The 21,624-nt window shown below is 35.7% G+C and overlaps 2 protein-coding genes and 1 non-coding gene across 4 annotated transcripts in view; 2 read left to right on the plus strand and 1 right to left on the minus strand.

The window, feature by feature from the left end:
- The window catches only part of UBAC2 (UBA domain containing 2), a 241,561-nt gene that overhangs the window by 177,833 nt on the left and 42,104 nt on the right, over nucleotides 1-21,624 (minus strand). For both annotated transcript variants that reach the window (XM_066236660.1, XM_066236659.1), the window contains 2 exons: nucleotides 14,317-14,436; nucleotides 13,298-13,407 (listed from right to left, as the gene is read on the minus strand). In XM_066236660.1, the coding sequence (XP_066092757.1) occupies nucleotides 13,298-13,407; nucleotides 14,317-14,436 (230 nt within the window). The remainder of the gene's footprint in view (nucleotides 1-13,297; nucleotides 13,408-14,316; nucleotides 14,437-21,624) is intronic.
- On the plus strand, nucleotides 1,646-5,812 carry GPR18 (G protein-coupled receptor 18). The gene is made up of 2 exons (XM_066235280.1): nucleotides 1,646-1,839; nucleotides 4,491-5,812. The coding sequence occupies exons 1-2, from the start codon at nucleotides 1,829-1,831 to the stop codon at nucleotides 5,518-5,520; spliced, it is 1,041 nt and encodes a 346-aa protein (XP_066091377.1). The 5' UTR covers nucleotides 1,646-1,828; the 3' UTR covers nucleotides 5,521-5,812.
- Nucleotides 3,938-4,065, plus strand: LOC136309803 (small nucleolar RNA SNORA31). The gene has a single exon (XR_010726444.1). It is a non-coding gene; the product is annotated as a small nucleolar RNA SNORA31 (small nucleolar RNA).

The following is a 21,624-nucleotide window of genomic DNA, read 5'->3' on the forward strand; positions in this document are numbered from 1 at the left end:
AGAATCAAGGTTTCGTCATTTCCCTGGTAACAACTCCATAACAAGAAGTGATTAGAGCAGCTGGGACAGAAATGGGAAGAACTTTAGTACTTGAAGAATTTGTTGTACCTTTGTGGCCTGAGTTCTTCAGTGAGTCATGGCCTTCTCAGGCCTCAAATCCTCATCTATACAAGAAATTATTTCTTTGGTTGTTGCCAAAGCTTCTAAAACCCATTATTCTAAAACAGGGGTAGTCAACCTGTTTAACTATCGCCCACTTTTGTATCTCTGTTAGTAGTAAAATTTTCTAACCGCCCACTGGTTCCACAGTAATGGTGATTTATAAAGTAGGGAAGTAACTTTACTTTATAAAATTTATAAAGCAGAGTTACAGCAAGTTAAAGCATATTAATAATTACTTACCAAATACTTTATGTCGAATTTTCACTAAGTTTGGCAGAATAAATCTTTATAAAACAACTTACTATAGTTAAATCTATCTTTTTATTTATACTTTCGTTGCTCCACTACTGCCCACCATGAAAGCTGGAATGCCCACTAGTGGGCGGTAGGGACCAGGTTGATTAACACTGTTCTAGAAGGCTGTGACGATCAAAAGTACTTAACCACCAAAGACAAGAATTTGAATAACTTGCATAAGTCAGACTTACTATGATTTTGCCTGAGGGAAAAAAGGGGAGAATGCTTTCGGTATTAAATTTAAAAAGAACAGTTCATTTCAGTTCATGTACCTTTTAAAAGTTGACAAGTCAAGCACAACAAAATATAAAGAAAATTAAAATTTTAGGACAACCAAATGAGATAGTGATTTTTTTAAGAAAAAAGAAAGTAAAAAATGTAATATAACTAGGCAGGTGATGATTGGGGTTGCTCACTTCCCTTTCCGTTGGTTTCATTTCCCTGCTTAGATTAAAATACTCCTAATATGTAAATTATTCCATTAAGGACTGCCAGAGTCATTTTGTAGCAATTTGTAGGGATGTTTAAGCAAAAGGAATTATTTCTAGACTTCCATAGGACAGGAAAGGGCTATTAATGCACTATAAACTTAAAAAATAAAGCAAACTAAAGTATACATATATATGCAAAGCAGAAGCAAATAACTGAGGATTCCAATTTTAACCATTTAAAAATGTTTTAATGGTAAAAAGTGGATAGTCTATGATTTTAGGAGCTTTGTAGTAAAGAGTTACCTCTGTTTAGGAGCTCCTGAGTGCTGGGTATTATGTTAAATTCTTGGAATTTGTCTGGTTTTAAGTCATCACAATCCTATCAAATGAAGTATTATCTCTATTTTAACTGCATACAAACTAAGTAGGAACAAAGGCTCAGAGTAGGTAGGTAACAAGACTAAGTCACACAGCTTAAAAAATAAAGAAGCTATATACTCTGAATCCCATACTAGTCAACATCAAATCTCATACTCTTCAATAGATGATGCAGACCTGAAGCATCAAAATAACAAATTGAAGACATTTCTCCCTTTTCTGTGACTCTCTTAAATACATGGCACCATTTCAAGGGAAGCTTATGCTAAGCATAACTTCATAAACAAATCATTTGTGAAAGAGAAAAAAACCACATCCAGTCACAAGTTGAAAAGCCTTATTTCAGAGAGTACTTCCTGAAAGACACAAAGCAGCAACAAGTACAACTCCCAGACCAAGAATTATATTCGAAACAACATTTTAAAGCAAAAGAAGAATCTAAAACAAAAACAGATAGCATTTCTTAATTATACCTTTTCCAGAAAGAGAAGAAAATCAAAGATACCTCTTTTATGGAACTAGGTATAACGAAAAATGTTCTTCTCTAATACAGCCTTTTGATGGACAAAAGGTAAGTTGCATTTAATTAACTTCATCACAGATTATCAGAAGTAATGTACTTAGTAAATTTCAAAATCATTTTTTATTTTAGTAGTACATTACTGAAACCATAGATGCGAAGAATCTTGAAATGAGTTATGCTGTTACCTTCCTGAATTATTCATATGATTTATCATTTATTTTCAATAGTTTTACATTAATAGGAAATATAATTTTTTTCAACTTAGGAAATGTTGATATGATAAATTATAAGCATATTTAAGAGTCATCATTTATAAAGGTGATCATGATGTCTGCAAAAAAATCATCACTAGGTTTCAATTACATTGTTTCAAAAATGCTTAAAGACTTTTAAGAAAAGAAAGATTATATATAATCACAGAATTGAAAGCTTTTAAAATGCTGGCTTAGAAGCCAAACACTTTTCAATATTAATCTAAAAATTTATCTGTGTGCAGAGAACAACCTATACAGATTATGCCTTTAAAACAAATGGATCATGCATATTTTTTTCAACCTTCCGCAAATGAACACCAGTGCTGGTAACAAAGAAGCAGTTTGAGCCCAATAGTAGGGGGCAAGATTTACTCAAAAACGGTTTGTAAGTCAATAGTGGGGGCAAGATTTACTCAAAAACGGTTTGTAAATACAGAATTAATGTGACAAAATCTGGGGGTGAGGATGGGTGAAGGGTGTACTGATGCAGTATTAAAAGAAAAAAAGGATACAAATTTTCATTTTGTTCACAATTACTGTTAATTTAAAAATTCACTGAAAGTTAAAGATAAGTCATGCCTCTGAAATGATTGTCCTTTGTATGATACTGAAGATTTAGTTTTTCTATATAACACTTTCCACATTTGATAGAAATTAATATTATAGTCACATCAATATTTGGACATTTTAATTAAGTCTTTTATATGTAGATATTTATTCTAAAGTCATATTTAACCTAAATATTTGGCAAACTAGCTATAATCAGGAAGGAAGGCAGGAAACAAGGTGGAAAGAAAAGGAGGAAGGTTTGGGAAAAACAAACTCATATTGTGTTTGTCCACAGCAACTGCTCAAATTATTTTTATATTATCAACAGCCCATGATGGCATTGAGCAAACTGCTAACCTCCTCCACAGAGCTGAAACAGAGACAGCTCGCTCCGCAAAGTGACATTTTTGAAGGAAACTCTTCTTACACCTCCATATTTCAAGGGGATGCCACAAGGTTCCATCTCTTTGTAGCGACTATTTTTAAAATCACTGGTATTAAAACTACATCATAGGTGATGGAAGTTTCACACTGAGGGACACACTAAACTCCTTTCCATTAGAAAAAAACTTTTTTTTTGGTGATGGGAATTCATTTTTGCATACCCATAAAGTTAATGAGTAACATCTTATTAATAATTACTTGTGCTTGATATTCCTTTTTCAAATTTAATTTGACAAATAACACTTAAGCTTTTGTATCTGGTTAGAGTGAGGACATGAAAACTACTATACTATCAATCTTAATGTGTTGCTCTGTGTGCACCTTGAAGCAACAAAATCTGCTTCTACAACACTGGTAAACACCACGTGGAAGACTCAGCATTAGGCACTCCCAACTGTGCATTAGGAACTTGCTCAACTATGTTCAAAGAGTCAGTTTCTTAATATGTAGACCATAGCACAAGACACTGCTGTTTCTAGACCCATGATAATTTATAGAGACATAATACTAGGAAGAAGTATTTACCACATAAAAAAAAAGTTTAATGGCCAAGAAAGCAAGCTTTCTTTGACAAACTAGAGAGTAGTTTCTGAACGTCACCTCATCAAAGGTTCCTTCCTTCACTCATCTATCAATTAGTAAATATTTACTTTTTGACTACCTACAATTTACTCAGTAGGCAATGGGGCTATACCAGTGAAAGGGAAAGTTCCTGATCTCAAATGAGAATTACTGTGTACATTAAGGAATTAACCAGTTATATTGTTCCTTTATTAGTGTTCTAATATATATTTTATATATTAAAATTGTATTAAATGAGAAAAAATGCATTATTTGATATTACTAATCTGGGTTACAAAATATCTAAACAGAATGAAGATGATAAAAGTGGCAAAGGACTGCATCCACTGATAGACCTTGAACAATCTGATGTTGTTCTTTGGTTTGCACAAGGATGCGAAAGAAAGAATCCCTGCGCTCTCTGTCTGTCTTCGTGGCGGCTCAGATTGAATAGGGGACTACATCTGCAGAAAAAGAAAAAAAAAGTGGCAAATGATATTGTATGATTCAGAATTCAGTATGGCCTTTCCCCAATCAGTCTCAATCTAAGATTGCTTATTTCTGGAATAAGAGCTACCCAATTTCATACTATAGGGGAAAAAATCATAAAGTTTATTCTTTGGGGGAGAAGAAAGAAGGTCAGGGAGAGAGAAAAATGCATAAATCTGCCAGTGCATTACAACACACCATACCACTTTAATAGGTTAGTACAGATTAGCAATAATTATCTAGGAAATATATTTATTAATAAATACTAAGACATATATATTGACTCTACAATATAAAATACTCTCAAAATTAGAAACCACTACATGCCAAGTATGAGAATGCTAAACACATATTTTTCAGCAACTATTGTTTTTCCTCCTAATCTTCTTAACTATTTTACAGTTCCCAAGTGTCATGCCCATCAATAAACTGTAAGATGACCACCTCTCACAATCAAGCTCAGCCTGGCTCTTCGAACAGCTCATACCCAGATGAATACAAAATTGCAGCCCTTGTCTTCTACAGCATAATCTTCATAATTGGGTTATTTGTTAATGTCACTGCCTTATGGGTTTTTAGTTGTACCACCAAGAAGAGAACCACTGTAACTATCTACATGATGAATGTGGCATTATTGGACCTAATATTTATAATGAGCTTACCCTTTCGAATGTTTTATTATGCAAAAGGTGAGTGGCCATTTGGAAAATACTTCTGCCAGATTCTTGGGGCACTCACTGTGTTTTATCCAAGTATTGCCCTATGGCTTCTTGCTTTTATCAGTGCTGACAGATACATGGCCATTGTGCAGCCGAAATATGCCAAAGAACTTAAAAAAACAAGCAAAGCCGTGCTAGCCTGCGTGGGAGTCTGGATAATGACCCTGACAACCACCACCCCACTCCTACTACTCTATGAAGACCCCGATAAAGCCTCCATCCCTGCTACCTGCCTGAAAATTTCTGACATCATTTACTTAAAATCTATTAACATACTGAACTTCACTCGACTGATATTTTTTTTCTTGATTCCTCTGTTCATCATGATTGGGTGCTACTTGGTCATTATTCACAGTCTCCTTCATGGCAGGACATCTAAGCTGAAACCAAAAGTCAAGGAGAAGTCTATAAGGATCATCATTACCCTCCTGGTGCAGGTGCTCGTCTGCTTTACGCCTTTCCACATCTGTTTTGCTTTCCTGATGCTGGACGGGGACGAGAACAGTTACAACCCCTGGGGAGCCTTTACCACCTTCCTCATGAACCTCAGTACCTGTCTGGATGTGATTCTCTACTACATTGTTTCCAAACAATTTCAGGCTCGAGTCATCAGTGTCATGCTATACCGCAATTACCTTCGGAGTGTGCGCAGAAAAAGCTTCCGATCAGGTAGTTTACGGTCACTAAGCAACATAAACAGTGAAATGTTATGAATGATAAGTTTTTTAGTCTTCAATCTCCTTAAATTTGCTTTACTAATTACCCTAGAGCCAGTGGATGTTTTGTAATATTATCAAGTCCCTGCTCTCCTGAAAAAATAAAATATAATTTAAAAACTCTTTGGTGGGGCCTGATCTGTGGTGGCACAGTGGATAAAATTGGAACCTTTGGGCTTACCTAGTCAAGGCACAGATAGGAAGCAACTACTACAAGCTGATGCCTCCTGCTTCTCCCCCCACCCTGCCCCCTCTTATTCTCTCTCTCTCTCTCCCCTCTCTAAAATCAATAAATAAAGTCTTTTTTTAAAACTCTTTTGTGGGATCTTATTGTGGCAATATAATTAAATATTCTGAAGTATTCTAATAAACTCATTATTTTTATTTTTAAATTTTTAAAAATGTTTGTTTTGACATGGTTTCAAATGTCCCACTCAATATAACAGTCTCTACACACCACACTGTGCCACCATGCCCCATGCGAAGTTTCTTTCCACCCCATTTCCCCTCCTTTGCACCCTTCTCCCCCTACCTCCAACCCCACTTTCCCCTTGGGCTTATGCTACCGTGTGTGTGTGTGTTAAAATTTGTATAGAATATTTTCATGAGATATTAGGAGAAAACATCCCATTTGTGTTTCATATTCAAGCCTTATCTAAATATGCAGTTGACTTAGCTTTTTGGATTTAATTCTATGTGCAAGTGAGTCATGATATCAAGTCAGTAGGAAAAATATCCAGCTACTATTTGAAATAATTTGATGAAAGTATTTTAAATCTAGATGCAGCTCCCTTTGGCTAATTTATACTCAGAATTGGGGGTCCAAACCCAGCATTTTTGTGTTCTAAGCCTAACTTCCAGAATCCTTACAAAAATAACTCATCACTGTTATTTGCTGCTAAGCAAAATAAGTGGGAGTAAGCACTTGAGGGAGCCTGTAGAAGCCATGACCATTGGCTCTCCGAAACTTTGAATTCATTTTCTTTTGGAAACAGGCCATAGTTATTCAATAAACACTTACTGACAGCCTACCAAGCACCAGACTCTACTTAAGACCAATGGGAGCACCTGACCAGACGGTGGCACAGTGGAAAGCGTGCTGGACTGGGACATGGAGGACCCAGGTTCGAAACCCTGAGGTCACCGACTTGAGAGCGGGCTATCTGGCTTGAGCGCAGGGTCAACTGGTTTGAGCGTGGGATCATAGACATGACCTCATGGTTGCTGGCTTGAATCCAAAGGTCGCTGGCTTGAAGCCCAAGGTCACTGGCTTAAGAAAGGGGTCACTCGGTCTGCTGTAGCCTCTCCACCCCCAGTCAACACACATATGAGAAAGCAACTGATGAACAACTAAGGTGCCGCAACGAAGAACTGATGGTTCTCTTCTCTCTCCATTCCTGTCTGTCTGTCCCTATTTGTCCCTCTTTCTCTGACTCTTTCTCTGTCTCTGTCAAAAAAAATTTTTTTTAAATAAAGAGCTTGCTCTTCTTATGTGATTAAACATCACATTACAAAACAGATTTTTATTCCAGGTCATATATCGCAGCATAAATAGCACTAGTTAGGGACCTTACCATTTAATTTCCCCTAATAAAGTAAACCTAGTAACTTCTCCATTTAAAAAGAAAGTGAACTATAATTTCTAAAGCCTGTATTCTAAATATTACAGAAGTACACAAATGAGTCAACTATAAGCTCCTCTCTGCTAAATTACTCTTATTACTCTTAACATGATCGCCTCCAAATGGGACTTAGAATCACATCAATGCATTGGTTATAAATTGATTTCTATAATTAACCTGGGTAAATTCATATTCTTTTAAATAAATAAACACAAAGGAGCCTAATCATAAAACAGCATTTTAGCATTAGAAGATCCCTTAGATCAGTGGTCCCCCAACCCCGGGGCCGCGGACCAGTACCAGTCCGTGGGTCATTTGGTACCGGCCCACAGAGAAAGAATAAATAACTTACATTATTTCCGTTTTATTTATATTTAAGTCTGAATGATGTTTTATTTTTAAAAAATGACCAGATTCCCTCTGTTACATCCATCTAAGACTCACTCTTGACGTTTGTCTCGGTCACGTGATACATTTATCCGTCCCACCCTAAAGGCCAGTCCGTGAAAATATTTTCTGACATTAAACCAGACCGTGGCCCAAAAAAGGTTGGGGACCACTGCCTTAGATGACCTGCTGTTTTAAATATGAACTAAGGTCCAAAGAGGTTAGATGACATGCTCAGCTAGAGAACTAGGATTAGAAATCAATCAGTTCTCTTTTCATGTCAATCACCAATTTTTTAATAATAAAAAGGAAATAAGCTCACAGAATGGAAACAATCTTACAGTTACATATAAGATAAAAGGAGTAGAGCCTCACTGGCAGTGGCACAGTGGACAGAGTGACAACCTGGCACACTTAGGTCCCAGACTCAAAACCCTCAGGTTGCCAGCTTTAGTGCCGGGTCGCTGGCTTGAAGCCCAAAGTTACTGGCTTGAGCCCAAGGTCACTCATTTGAGTAAGAGGTCACTGACGCGGCTGGAGCCCCCTGGTCAAGGCACGCATGAGAAGCAATCGATGAATATCTAAAGTGCTGCATCTACGAGTTGATGCTTCTCATCTCTCTCCCTTCCTGTCTGTCTCTCTCTAATAATAAAAAAGATAAAGGAGTCAAGATGATACTGAGATGTAGTTTCTCAACAAAATAAAAATTACCTAGAGTTTCCAGTTTGAATAGTCAAGTAATACTCTTTAATAGATATCTTTAAACAAATAATTATTATTTTTTTGTTTATTTTATTGATTTTAGAGAGAGAAAGGGAGAGAGCAGGAGAGAGACAGGAATATTTGCTCCTGTATGTGCCCTGACTGGGGACCAAACTGGCACCCTCTGTGCTTCAGAATGATGCTCTAACCAACTGAGCTATCCAGCCAGGGCACGAATAATTATTTCTAAAAAAATGGAAATAACTCCTGTATATGTAGGGTTATGGTACATACATACAGTCATAGCCTCCTACTCTTAAACTACGCGGATTAATCTGCTCTTATGTAACTTATTAAATGACAATTTCTCTGCAATGGCTCTTCTTGCTGAGAAGAGTTCTATCTGAGAGCACAAACACAACAAATGGCTTTAACACAAAGTCAGCAAAGTGAAAATGTATGGCATGGTTCTCACCATACAAGTACAGATAATCTGCTGACAGCTGGTGGGGGTGCTGAATAGGGGAGTGATTGAGCAAAATGGTAAAAAAAGAGGTGGGGGGATCCAAGGACATGAACAACAGTGTGGCAACGGCTGGGAGAAGGTGTGAGTGGAGGAAGGTGGAAGAGGAAGGGTATGGAGGGGATACACGGTGATGGATGGAGACCTGACTCGGGGTGGTGAACCCACAATACAGTGTACAGAGGATGTGTTGTAGAAGTGTGCCCTGAAACTTGTATAATTTTGTTAATCAGTGTCATAAATAAAAAGGAAAAAATTATAATCTAGAACAGTTCATTAAAAATAATTATATTAAGTATTGTAATTAGATATATTTAAACATGATACATAAAAACTCAAAATTCCACTTCTCTGCAGGGGTTTGATTCTAGGAAGCAATGTGACATTCACATGTAAATACTAACAAAAAATAGTAAGTATATAAGGATGAGTGATAGGCATGAGTTACTGGAAATCTTCTAATATACACATCTTTTAATAATGGAGCTAACATTAATGTCAAAACCTAATGGTTACTTTTTCTGAATTTCGAATCGTAATCATGAGAATCTATGAGATGCCAGGTATGATTTCTATACAAAGCACTAGAAAAAGAGATGAACAGGTCTATGGTTCAAAGACCTTATGATACAGTAGCGATTTTCAACCCTTTTTATCTTACAACACACATAAACGAATTACTAAAATTTTGTGGCACACCAGAAAATATTCTATTTTTTGTCTATCTAACAAAAAAAACTTGTAAAATTTTGATTCATTCACACTGAAAGGCTGCTGTTGTGTTGACAGCTGTCATTTTCTTTTTTTTATTTGACAGTAAGGGAAAAGAGGCTAGTGCCCCTGATTAAACAGTCAGGTATTGCATGCTCTAAAAATTCTTGCAGTACATTGGTTGAAAGCGCTGCCACACAGTCTTATGGGACTACACTGTAATCATAGCGATCTCTTCCATGTGACTGAATAGAAGGCAATGAGTACATGAAGTCCAACTAGTTCTCAGACAGTAAGATGGCATAGAAGTCCTAGATAATGATAATGACAATGCAATGTAATAAATGTTAATAAGGATCTTAAATTTGTTGGAATACACATAAAAGGACAATATCACCAAAGGGCGGTAGGGTGAAGAAAGAAAACCAAGTAAGCATGAGACCACAAATACACAGAATGTTAAAAAAGCTGAGGCCCTGGCCAGTGGCTCAGTGGATAAAGCATCAGCCCGCTATGGGCAGCCTTGGGTTCGATTCCTAGTCAGGGCACACAAGAGAAGCAACCATCTACTTCTTCCCCTCTCCTTCACCCCCTACAACCAGTGGCTCATTGGATTCAAGCATTGGCCCCAGGTGCTGAGGATAGCTTAGTTGGTCAGAGTGCATCAGCCTCAGGTGCTAAAAATAACTCAGTTGATTTGAGGCTGGGCCCCAGACAGGGGTTGCCAGGTAGATAACAGTCAGAGTGCATGTGGGAGTCTGTCACTATCTCCCCTCCTCTCACTTAAAAGAAAGAAAGAAAAGAAGATAAGAAAGAGGAAGGAGGGAGGGTGGGAGGGAGGGGATAAAGAAAGTTGAATGACTGATGGGGAATGGCCTGAAATGTTGGACTGGGGTCAGATTATGAGGGCTTTGAAGAAAAAGAAGAAAACCAAAACACTGGGGGTATGCTACTGCTAGGACACGTACATAGGTGAGCGTATTTAATTTTCTCCACTGCCCTGTGAAGTATAGACTGATCCTCCATTTACATCTGAGAGTCATCTATAGATTGAGCTCAGGAAATAGAACTCGAGAGAAGTAACTTGCTCAGGATTATACACAAGAAATATGTGGCAGAGCTGGAATCTCAAGTCTGGTTTATCTGATGGCAAAGTATGCCATTCCCACTATTCTAGACTGCCCTGATGTCATCTAGGAGGAGTCTAATTTTTATTCTGAAGTAAATGAGGATTTAAAGATTTTTCAAAGGAAGACTAGCATGGTCAAACTTGCATTTTAGAAAGATAATTTCTGATAACATTGCATGGAATGCTTTGAAATGGATAGAAAGACTAAAGAATTACTGCAAAAATTTAGGCAAGAAAAGATTAAAGTTTAGACTGAGATAATGATAAAAAAGTGATTTATACAGGACTTTGAATTATTAAGACTTGGTGCCCTACTCCAATGATAAGACAAGAGAGATTCAAACTTGGATAAGTAGATGGAAATGCCATTAACTAAAATGAGTACAGAAGGAGGGTATGAGAGTACAGAAAGAGAGGAGATCAGAAGAGATGAGCGCTTCTGAACATGATGAATTTTCTTGAGTCTCAGAAGTCACTACATAGGACTCCAGAAAGATCAGGAGAGTAATATAGACTAAAAATAGAGAGTTGAGAAACCTACACAGATGTTAACTGTAGTTGAAATCATAGGAGTGGACAAGATAGCCCAGGAAAAGAACTTGAAATAAGACTGAGAAAGGAGCCATAGACAGTAAATAAGGTCACATTAGGATCTGAGAGGATAGTGTGCTAGGACTTAAGGAAGGAGGTTATTTCATGAAATAATAGGGGTCAAAATCACTTAATGTGCTATTGAAAGGTCAAATAAGACATGTGGAAATAAGCCACTGGCTTTAGAAATTAGTTGGATACTGGTGAGATTTACATAAGAAAATTTAGAAGTGCTGAGGTTTAAAAAAAAAAAAAGGAAGAGAAAGATAAATAGGAAGTGAAGAATAATATAGAGAAAAGATAATTTTGGCATTGACGGGAAGGATCATTATGGGATAGTTTCCCCTCCTGAGTTTTTGAAGCTTTGCTATCTTCAAATAAAAGATATATTTACAAAATGCAAAATATCTTTACTGAAGTAAAGATTTATGTTCCATAAAGTCTATGTTTGAGAAAGCTTCAAGATTCTAAAAAGCTATACTGTCATGTTTCATGATTTGAAAAGGAAAGAGAATATACTCTCATTCAGGGGATGGTTGAATTAACATTTATATTTTCTTTCAAAGGGGATCCTATAACTTTGAATCTCTTCAAGTTTGTAACTCTTGCTATGAACTAAGATTTAAATAGGTAAATATCTTCCTGCTTTATGAATCAAAATATTCTCAACTTCAAAGCTGAATCAACTCTCCTAATATGTACCAGTTAACAGGATTCCATAAAGAAATAACTCATTCAATTATATGTGCAAAAGAAAAAACAGGTCATCAGACAAGGGGACAATGTAAATAAGAGTTAAAAACTATGTTTCTCTATCCATGCCCAAAATTTATTCTAAGACAAACTCACATGACCCATATATACTGTTCTATATAACTCAGTAGGCCTTGTAGAGAACTAAAATAAATTGGCCTGAGTGAGAAATGTTTGGGAAAAACCAATGATTTAGTAATCTGCTGCTTTCCTGAATCAACATGAAATCTTTCCTGATGGCTGCCATTTTCCACAATAGCAGAATCGTCAACTTACATTTTCCATTCTCACTACAATTACAATGTATAGAACTCAACAAAAACCGCATGATAATTATGACACAGAATTTTGTCTCCATTCAATTATTATTCAGAATCATATATTATTAAAACAGCTAAAGGTTGACATTCATGCCAACTATAATTATGTAAATCTCATAAAGGATACTACAAAGTAAATACAAACAATGTAAATGTGAAAGCTATTAAATCACTAACTATTGTATATTTTTAAAAAAGTGATCCAAAGTGAATTTGACTCAAGATACATAGAGTTGTCTATTATACTTCTCACAAAAATTAGGGGATATTTCAAAATGAATATGAAGCAATAAAATATCCTTTAATTTTTGTGAGCAGTATAATTCTTAAAAACACAAATTCAAAATTAAAATAAGGCTGAAGTTAGTACACACAGAATTTTAAATATCTGGTATCCTAATTTCAAAGTATCTCTCAAATGCAGTCTCCAATACTTAATTCAGAGATGCTTCAAGGTCACTGATATGTGCTAACAACTCTGCTCCTATATACATACTAGATATTTCATAAATTAATACCTGTTTGTTTGTTTTTTTAAAGAAGATTAACATAATACAAAAGTATATATATTCTGAGTTAAGTTGGCCATTGTAGGTTATTTAAAAGCTGGAACCTATATACTGACTTTGTTTTATCTTTGGTGGCAGTATATAAACAACACCAATGTTCAAAACATCATTTTTCAGAAGCTTAACATCATACAAATTAATTTCCCTAATCTAATTAAACTTTGTATTTTTGTGTTTAATTATTTCAGGAAATTACAAAGACAAAATTTCACTTTAAAATAAATATATAAAATTATTTCTATGTTCAGAATCAACACAGGAAGGTCATTAAAAATTCTCTACATTATAGGACTTCAAAGCTAAAAAAGAGTGAGTATAAAATAAATTGTTTCAAAAACATAATGAAAATGTAAGTATACCTAGATTTTTTTCGTATATAAAATCAATTTTACTGTATTTAGAAGTTTAAAATATTCTTTTATTGACTTTCACTTTAAATTAAATTAGTTATAAATGAAGCTACTTACAATCCGGAAGGCAAATTCCTGGATGCTGTGATACCAAAGGAATACCACACTGCTTCAACAAGGATGAAGTCAAACAAGGCTGACAAAACCCAGGAACCCAGCAAAAAGGACTAAAATTAAAACAAAACATTATATAGAAATATCTGCAAAAAATAAACTAACATTTATTTAATCAGAACCAGTTCAATTAAGTTTGTTTTTATTAGAAGAGACTTCAAAATAAGAAAGTAAGAACTATATTGGTCAAATGCATTAACTTACATAATTCTAGGTACATTGAAGAAAAGATACTTATAGCATGATTTATTTTTAAAAGGTAATACACAAACCATTAAGCAAAATAAGATATCAGAATTTTATTAAAGTCAAAATCCTAATTAAAATTGTTATTACCTAATCATACCTGATATGATTATCTATTATCATCATCATTATTTTATTATGCCAGGGGTTTAAATTTAAAATTTTTCTTTGGTAGCCCTGGCTGGTTGGTCAGCAGTAGAGCATTGGCCCGGGGTATGGGGAAGTCCTGGGTTCAATTCCCACCCAGGGCACACAGGAGAAGCACCCATCTACTTATCCACCCTTCCCCCTCTCCTTTTTCTCTATCTCTCTCTTCCCCTCCCACAGCCAAGGCTCCATTGGAGCAAAGCTGGCCCAGGCACTGAGGATGGCTCCACGGCCTCCATCTCAGGTGCTAGAGTGGCTCCTGTTGCAACAGAGCAATGCCCCAGATGGGCAGAGCATCACCCCGGTGAGCATGCTAGGTGGATCCTGATTGGGCACATGCAGAAGTCTGTCTCTTTGCCTCCCCACTTCTAACTTCAGAAAAATATAAAAAGATAATAATAATAAAATAAAATATTTCTTTGGTTAATGTCCATGTTCCAATTCAGATTCAGGACTATGTAATTAAAAGATAATGGTTTATAATAACAAAATAAAACTATTTAAATATAATAAAAAGCAAAAAATGTTTTTCCAAAACCTAATAATAGAGAATATACATAAAAACTTACCGCAAATTTTCTGCTTCCATACCTTCTTTCAAATATTCTAAAATTATAAATAAGCAGACTACTGCAGAAAGTATCTTTCAAATCAAGGCAAATTATTCTTCCACATAGCAGCTTCCAAATCTAGAGATTTTAGAAAGAATAAAAAGAGTAAGATTTATTCAGGATGCTTCCTGACCAGATTTACTATGTTTACTTTATACTGCTTACTTTTTATACTCTAAGCAAAATAATAATGCATACAGAAATGGAAAACTATGTGTGTGTTTTTCCTAAGAAAGGAGCTCAACTCTCTCATACAAAAATTCTTTCCATATAATGGCACAAAGGGTATTTAAAATTTTTTTGCTTACTATAAGAATATGTATTCTTATTAAGACAGAAAATTTCCTGTGAAAAAATTTAAAACTGGTTAGTACAGTAAAAAAAAAAAAAAAAATATATATATATATATATATATATATATGTGTGTGTGTGTGTGTGAGCTAGAATGAAAGGCTAACAGATGTTTGTTTTTATGCTACTAAATGAAGAAAGAAGTTGTAACAGAAAAGCTATTTGGGATTAAACTCAGTAAAATCCATTTCTGAGCTTAATTTTAATGACCAACCTACTTCATTCTAACCATGTACAAATCAATTTATGGCAACTGTTGCTAAATATTACCAAGTTTAAAATTTTTTAATAATTTAACTTTTGGTTTATTTATATCCATTTCTCCTTGTGTGACAAAGACATAAGGGGACATACAAAGAAAAAAGAGCTACTCAAAGACCTACTTTGAGACTTCTTAAATATTTTCCAGATTTTTAAAGATAATCCCTATGATATATTTTTTTTTAATATTTTTTATTTATTGATTTTTAGAGAGAGAGGAGTGAGAGAAAGAGGAAGAGAGAGAGAGAAGGGGGAGGAGCAGGAAGCATCAACTCCCATATGTGCCTTGACCATGGTTTCGAACCGGCGACCTCAGTGTTCCAGGTCAACGCTTTATCCCACTGCGCCACCACAGGTCAGGCAATCCCGATGATATTTACAAAATATTTTGATATTATTTGCCCTTCAGAATTACCTTATAAAGATAGGTAAAACAAATATTAACCTTTTATTTTTTTGTATTGATTTTACTTTGGTAAATTATACATAACATAAAACATCATTTAAAAAATTTTTAAATGTATAATTCAGTGGTATTAAGAACATTCACAACATTGTACCTCTAATCACTACTATTTCCAGACTTTTTGTGATCCCAAGCAAAAGCTTTGCACCCATTAAATAATAACTCCCCATTCTCTTCTCCTCTCAGCCCCTGGTAACCATTATTCTACTTTATGTCTCTAAGAATTTGACTATTCTAGATGCCTCATTTAAGTGGAATCATACAACATTTGTCCTTTGTGTGTCTGGCTTATTTACTTCATTTAGCATAATGTCTTCAAGTTTCATGTTAAAGCATGTTTTAGAACTTCATTACTTTTAAAGGCTAAGTAATATTCCATTGTATGTTTATATTGTTTTTAAAATCCATTCTTTTGTTAACAGACATTTGTATTGTTCCCACCTTTTGGCTGTTACGAATAAAGCTATGACCACTGGTAAAACTAGCTCTGTTTTAAAATAAGGAGTAGAGGCACCGAGAAAGTATTTTACATGTCTGAAGTCATAAGACCAATGTTCTTTCCAACAGAAATAATAACAGTAATACAAATGAGAATATAGACTATACCAACTATCAACACATTTCAAACTCTTAACAGCTGCAAGCAAGACACTAGGCAGTCTTTGTCATTAGTGTACTCCAAAATATGAGGGCACTGGATTGGTTTAGAAATGGTCACTATAATTCATTTCATATGCCAGGATCAGTTAGCAATGATCATCACAGGCACACATATAGAATACAGGTGACATTTCTAAATTTCCTTTCTCCCTCAGAAATCCCATAACTGCACTAGAATAACACTGAAACTTTAGGCATATACAACAATGTGATCAAACGATCTTTGTTTTCTGTGGTTTTTCTTCTTTCCTTGTCATTATTTTAAATTTTTTTATATTCTTACTGTATTTTTTTCTTTATTTTTTATTTAAAAAAAATTTTTTTGTTAGCATTCTTAAAAATACAACTCAAATACCATCAAGGAAGAAATAAAAAACCATGGCTACACAAGACAGACTTACTTCAGAAAGAAAAATGAAAAATCTCTAGAAAAAAATCTCAATCACATGAAAACCTTGGAGCTTAATGACAGAGAATTCAAAATTGAAGTTCTGGAAACACTCAAAAGAGATGCAAGAAGACATCAATAGGAAACTTAATGAGCTCAGAAAACAATACGAACACCTCACCAAGGAGACTGAAACTTTAAAAACAGAGATGAAGAACGCTATATATTAATTGAAAACTGAGGTAGCAAGTTTACCTAATAGAACAAGCCAGATAGAGGAAAGAGTCAATGACACTGAAGGCAGGCAACTAGAGATGCTACAGAAAGAAGAGGAGAGAGAAGACTTATAAGTTTAAAAAACAGAAGAGCTCTACAAAAATTGTCTGACTCCATCAGAAAGAGCAATATAAGAATAATGGGTGTATCAGAAGAAGAGAGCGAGAAGGAATGGAGAGCCTATTGTAATAAATAATTGATGAGAATTTCCCAAGCCTATCGAAAGAGTTTAAGAGCCTCAAATCCAAGAAGCAAAGAGAAGGCCGAGTTACTTCAACTCAAACAGACCTACTCCAAGGCACATCATAATAAAACTGTCAAAAATCAATGACAAAGACAGAATCCTCAGGCAGCTAGAGAAAAGAACATAACATATTGTATAAAGAAAACATATTGCCCATTAAGTTATCATCAGACTTGTCAGCAGAAACTCTACAAGCCAGAAGAGAGAGGACTCAAACATTCAAAGTACTGATAGAGAGGAATTACCAGCCAAGAATGCCACATCCATCAAAATTATCCTTCAAATATGAAGGAGAAATAAACACTTCTGCAGATGTACAGAAGCTAAGGAAATTTATCACCAGAAAATCCCCACTGCAGGAAATATTCAAGAGGGTTATTCGACCAGACACAAAGAACAAAGCAAATCAAAACTACAAGTAAAAGCTCCAACAAGGTCACAATAAAAGCAAGGATAATCTGTAACAACAATAACATAAAGGAGAGAGGATAAATATCAGCAGTAGCAAAGGAGGATGGCATGCAGAAGCACTCATAAGTCAAAAGACTCTTGTACATATGAATATTTTTCTCTTAATAACCTAATGGTAACCACCCATGAAAAAGCCCACTACTGAAACACACAGCTTAAAAAAGAATAAACAGGGGAAAGAAGTACGGATTACAACCAAACAAAAACAATTGACAGAAAAACAAAAGAGAAGAATCAAACAAGACACAGAGCTACCAGAAAACAAAACAAAATGGCTATAGGAAATCCTAAAGTGTCAATAATTATGACACACTAGATTAAATGGCCATAATAAATATTTAGAAGACATTTCATCCCAAAACATCAGATTACACATACACTTCTCCAATGTGCATGAAACATTCTCAAGAAGAGACCATGTGTTGGGCCAAAAAACTAACATCAACAAATTCAGGAATAGAAATTACGCCAAGCATATTTTCTGACCATAATGAAAGTTCAGGCCCTGGCCAGTTGGCTCAGCGGTAGAGCGTCGGCCTGGTGTGCGGGGAACCCGGGTTCGATTCCCGGCCAGGGCACATAGGAGAAGCGCCCATTTGCTTCTCCACCCCCACCCCCTCCTTCCTCTCTGTCTCTCTCTTCCCCTCCCGCAGCCAAGGCTCCATTGGAGCAAAGATGGCCCGGGCGCTGGGGATGGCTCCTTGGCCTCTGCCCCAGGCGCTAGAGTGGCTCTGGTCGCGGCAGAGCGACGCCCCGGAGGGGCAGAGCATCGCCCCCTGGTAGGCAGAGCATCGCCCCTGGTGGGCGCGCCGGGTGGATCCCGGTCGGGCGCATGCGGGAGTCTGTCTGACTGTCTCTCCCCATTTCCAGCTTCAGAAAAGTACAAAAAAAAAAAAAAAAAAAAAAAAGAAAGTTCAACTGCAAAAAAGAAGTAAAGAAACCCACAAATATGTGGAAATTAAACAATGTACTTCTAAAAAATGACTGGGTCAAGAAAGAAATCAAAACAGAGATAAAAAAATATACATAGACAAAAACAACAACACAAAATATCAAAATTTCTGGGATGCAGCAAAAGGAGTAATAAGAGGGAAGTTTATATCATTACAGGATGATATCAAGAAATAAGAGAAATCCCAAGCAAACAACCTAACATCACACCTTAAGGAACTAGAAATAGAAGAACACAAGCAACCCAAAGTCAGCAGAAGAAAGGAATCAGTAAAAATTAAGAGAACTAAACAAAATGGAGAACAACAACAACAAAAAAAAACTATAGAAAAAATTAATTCAACAAAGAACTGGGTCTTTGAAAAGATCAATAAAATTGACAAACCAATGGCTAGACTAAGGGAAAAGGAGAAAGGACTCATATAAACAAAATCCGAAACGAAAGAGGAGAAACTCCAGACTTCATAGATAAAGGATCATGGTAAAATACTCTGAAAGACTATATGCCACCAAATTCAGCTACCTAGAGGAAATGGACAAATTTCTAGAACTATACAATCTTCCTAGATTGAGTCACAAAGAACTGGAAAATCTAAATAGAACCATAAGCAGGGAGGAATAGAAACAACTATCAAAAGTCTTCCCAAAAATAAAAGTCCAGGGCCAGATGGCTACACTGGTGAATTCTACCAAATATTTAAAGAAGATTTGGTACCTATGCTTCTCAAAGTCTTTCAAAAAAAAAGAAGAAGCAATACTCCCTAACACATTTTATGAAGTCAACATAACCCTAATACCAAAATCTGGCAAGGACAACACACACAAAAAAAAACTACAGACCAACGTCTCTAATGAATACAGATGCAAAAATCCTAAACTAAATACTAGTAAATCAAATACAACAACATATTAAAAAAATAATACATCATGATCAAGTGGGATTCATTCCAGGAGCACAAGGATGGTTCAATATACAGATACCAATCACCGTAATATATACCATTATCAACAAAACAAATAACAAAAATCATATGATCCTATCAATAGATGCAAAAAAGGCATTCGATAAGATACAATATCCCTTTATGTTTAAAACACTCAATAAAATCGGAATAGAGGGAAAGTACCTCAACATAATAAAAACCATATAAGACAATCCATCAGCTAATATCATATTAAATGGTGAAATAAATGAAGGCTTTCCTCTAAAATCAGAAACAAGACAAGGCTGCCGACTATCTCCATTCCTATTCAACATAGTTCTTGGAAGTTTTAGCCAGAGCGATACGGCAAGAGAAAGAAATAAAAGGCATCCATATTGAAAAAGAAGTAAAGGTATCAATTTCTACAGAGATATGTTCCTATATATATTTATAGAAAACCCCAAGGACTCCACAGAAAGACTATTAAAAACAATAAACCAATACAGTAAAGTTGCAGGATACAAAATCAATATACAAAAGCCTATTTGTTTCCAATACGCCAATGATGAAACTTTGGAAAATGATCTAAAAAAACAATTCCTTCTACAATTGCACCAAAAAATACAGTGTGTCCGTAAAGTCATGTGCACTTTTGACCGGTCACAGGAAAGCAACAAAAGACGATAGAAATGTGAAATCTGCACCAAATAAAAGGAAAACTCTCCCAGTTTCATACCTAGTCAGTGCAGTTCGATGTGGGCTCACGCACAGACTTTTTAGGGCTCCTTAGGTAGCTATCCTGTATAGCCTCTACAGACTCGTCACTGACTGATGGCCTACCAGAACGGGGTTTCTCCACCAATCTGCCGGTTTCCTTCAACTGCTTATCCCACCGAGTAATGTTATTCCTATGTGGTGGCGCTTCGTTATAAAGGCGCCGATATTCATGTTGCCCTTTGGTCATGGATTCGAATTTAGCGAGCCACAGAGCACACTGAACTTTCCTCTGTACCGTCCATCTCGACTGGCATGGCCATGGGCTGCTCCGCTGTATACACGGTGTTACGTCATCATCTGCGCATGCGCACATGCTGCCACATCATCCTACAGAAACTGGGAGGGTTTTCCTTTTATTTGGGGCAGATTTCACATTTCTATGGTCTTTTGTTGATTTCCTGTGACCGGTCAAAAGTGCACCCTGACTTTACAGACACACTGTATAAAATGCCTAGGAATAAAACTTAACCAAGGATGTGAAGGACCTATATACTGAAAACTACAAAGCATTATTGAAAGAAATTGAAAAAGACACAGTGAAATGAAAAACTATTCCATGTTCATGAATTAGAAGAATCAACATAGTTAAAATGGCCAAAGTACCCAAAGCAATATACATATTTAATGCAATTCCCATCAAAATCCCAATGTCATTTTTTAAAGACATACAACAAAATATAACCAGGTTTGTATGGAACCATAAAAAAAAAAACCCAAATAGACAAAGCAATCATGAGGAAAAAGAATGAAGATGAAGGTATCACACTACTTGACTTCAAATTATACTACAGAGCCATGATAATCAACATAGCATGGAACTGGCAGAAAAGCAGACATACAGCTCACTGGAACAGAAGAGCCCAGAAATAAAACCACACATATACGGACAAATCATCTTCCACAAAGGAGCCAAAAACACTCAATGAAGAAAAGAAAGCCTCATCAATAAATGGTGCTGGGTAAATTGAAAAGCCACATGTAAAAGAATGAAACTTGACTACAGTTTGTCCTCCTGCACAAAAATTAGTTCAAACTGGATATCAATGACCTAAACATAAGATCTGAAACAATCAATTACATAAAAGAAAACAAAGGTACTAAACTCATGAACACTGGCTACAGAGAACAATTTATGAACTTGACCCCAAAGGCAAGAAAAGTAAAGACAAAAATAAATAAATGGGATTATATCAAACTTAAAAGCTTCTGCACAGAAGAAGAAACTGACAATAAAATAGAAAGGCAGCCAACTAAATGGGAGATGATATCTGCAAACAACAGCTCCGATAAGGGGTTAATAGCCAAAATATATAAAGAACTCACAAACCTTAGCAACAAACAAGCAAACAATCCAATTAAAGAATGGGGAGAGAATCTGAACAGACACTTCTTTCAAGAGGACATACAAATGGCCAACAGATATATGAAAAGATGCTCATCTTCACTAGCTATTAGAGAAATGTATATCAAAGCTACAATGAGACACCACCTCACACCT

This window comes from Saccopteryx bilineata, chromosome 6 (assembly GCF_036850765.1).
Source record: "Saccopteryx bilineata isolate mSacBil1 chromosome 6, mSacBil1_pri_phased_curated, whole genome shotgun sequence".
Classification (NCBI taxonomy): Eukaryota; Metazoa; Chordata; class Mammalia; order Chiroptera; family Emballonuridae; genus Saccopteryx; species Saccopteryx bilineata.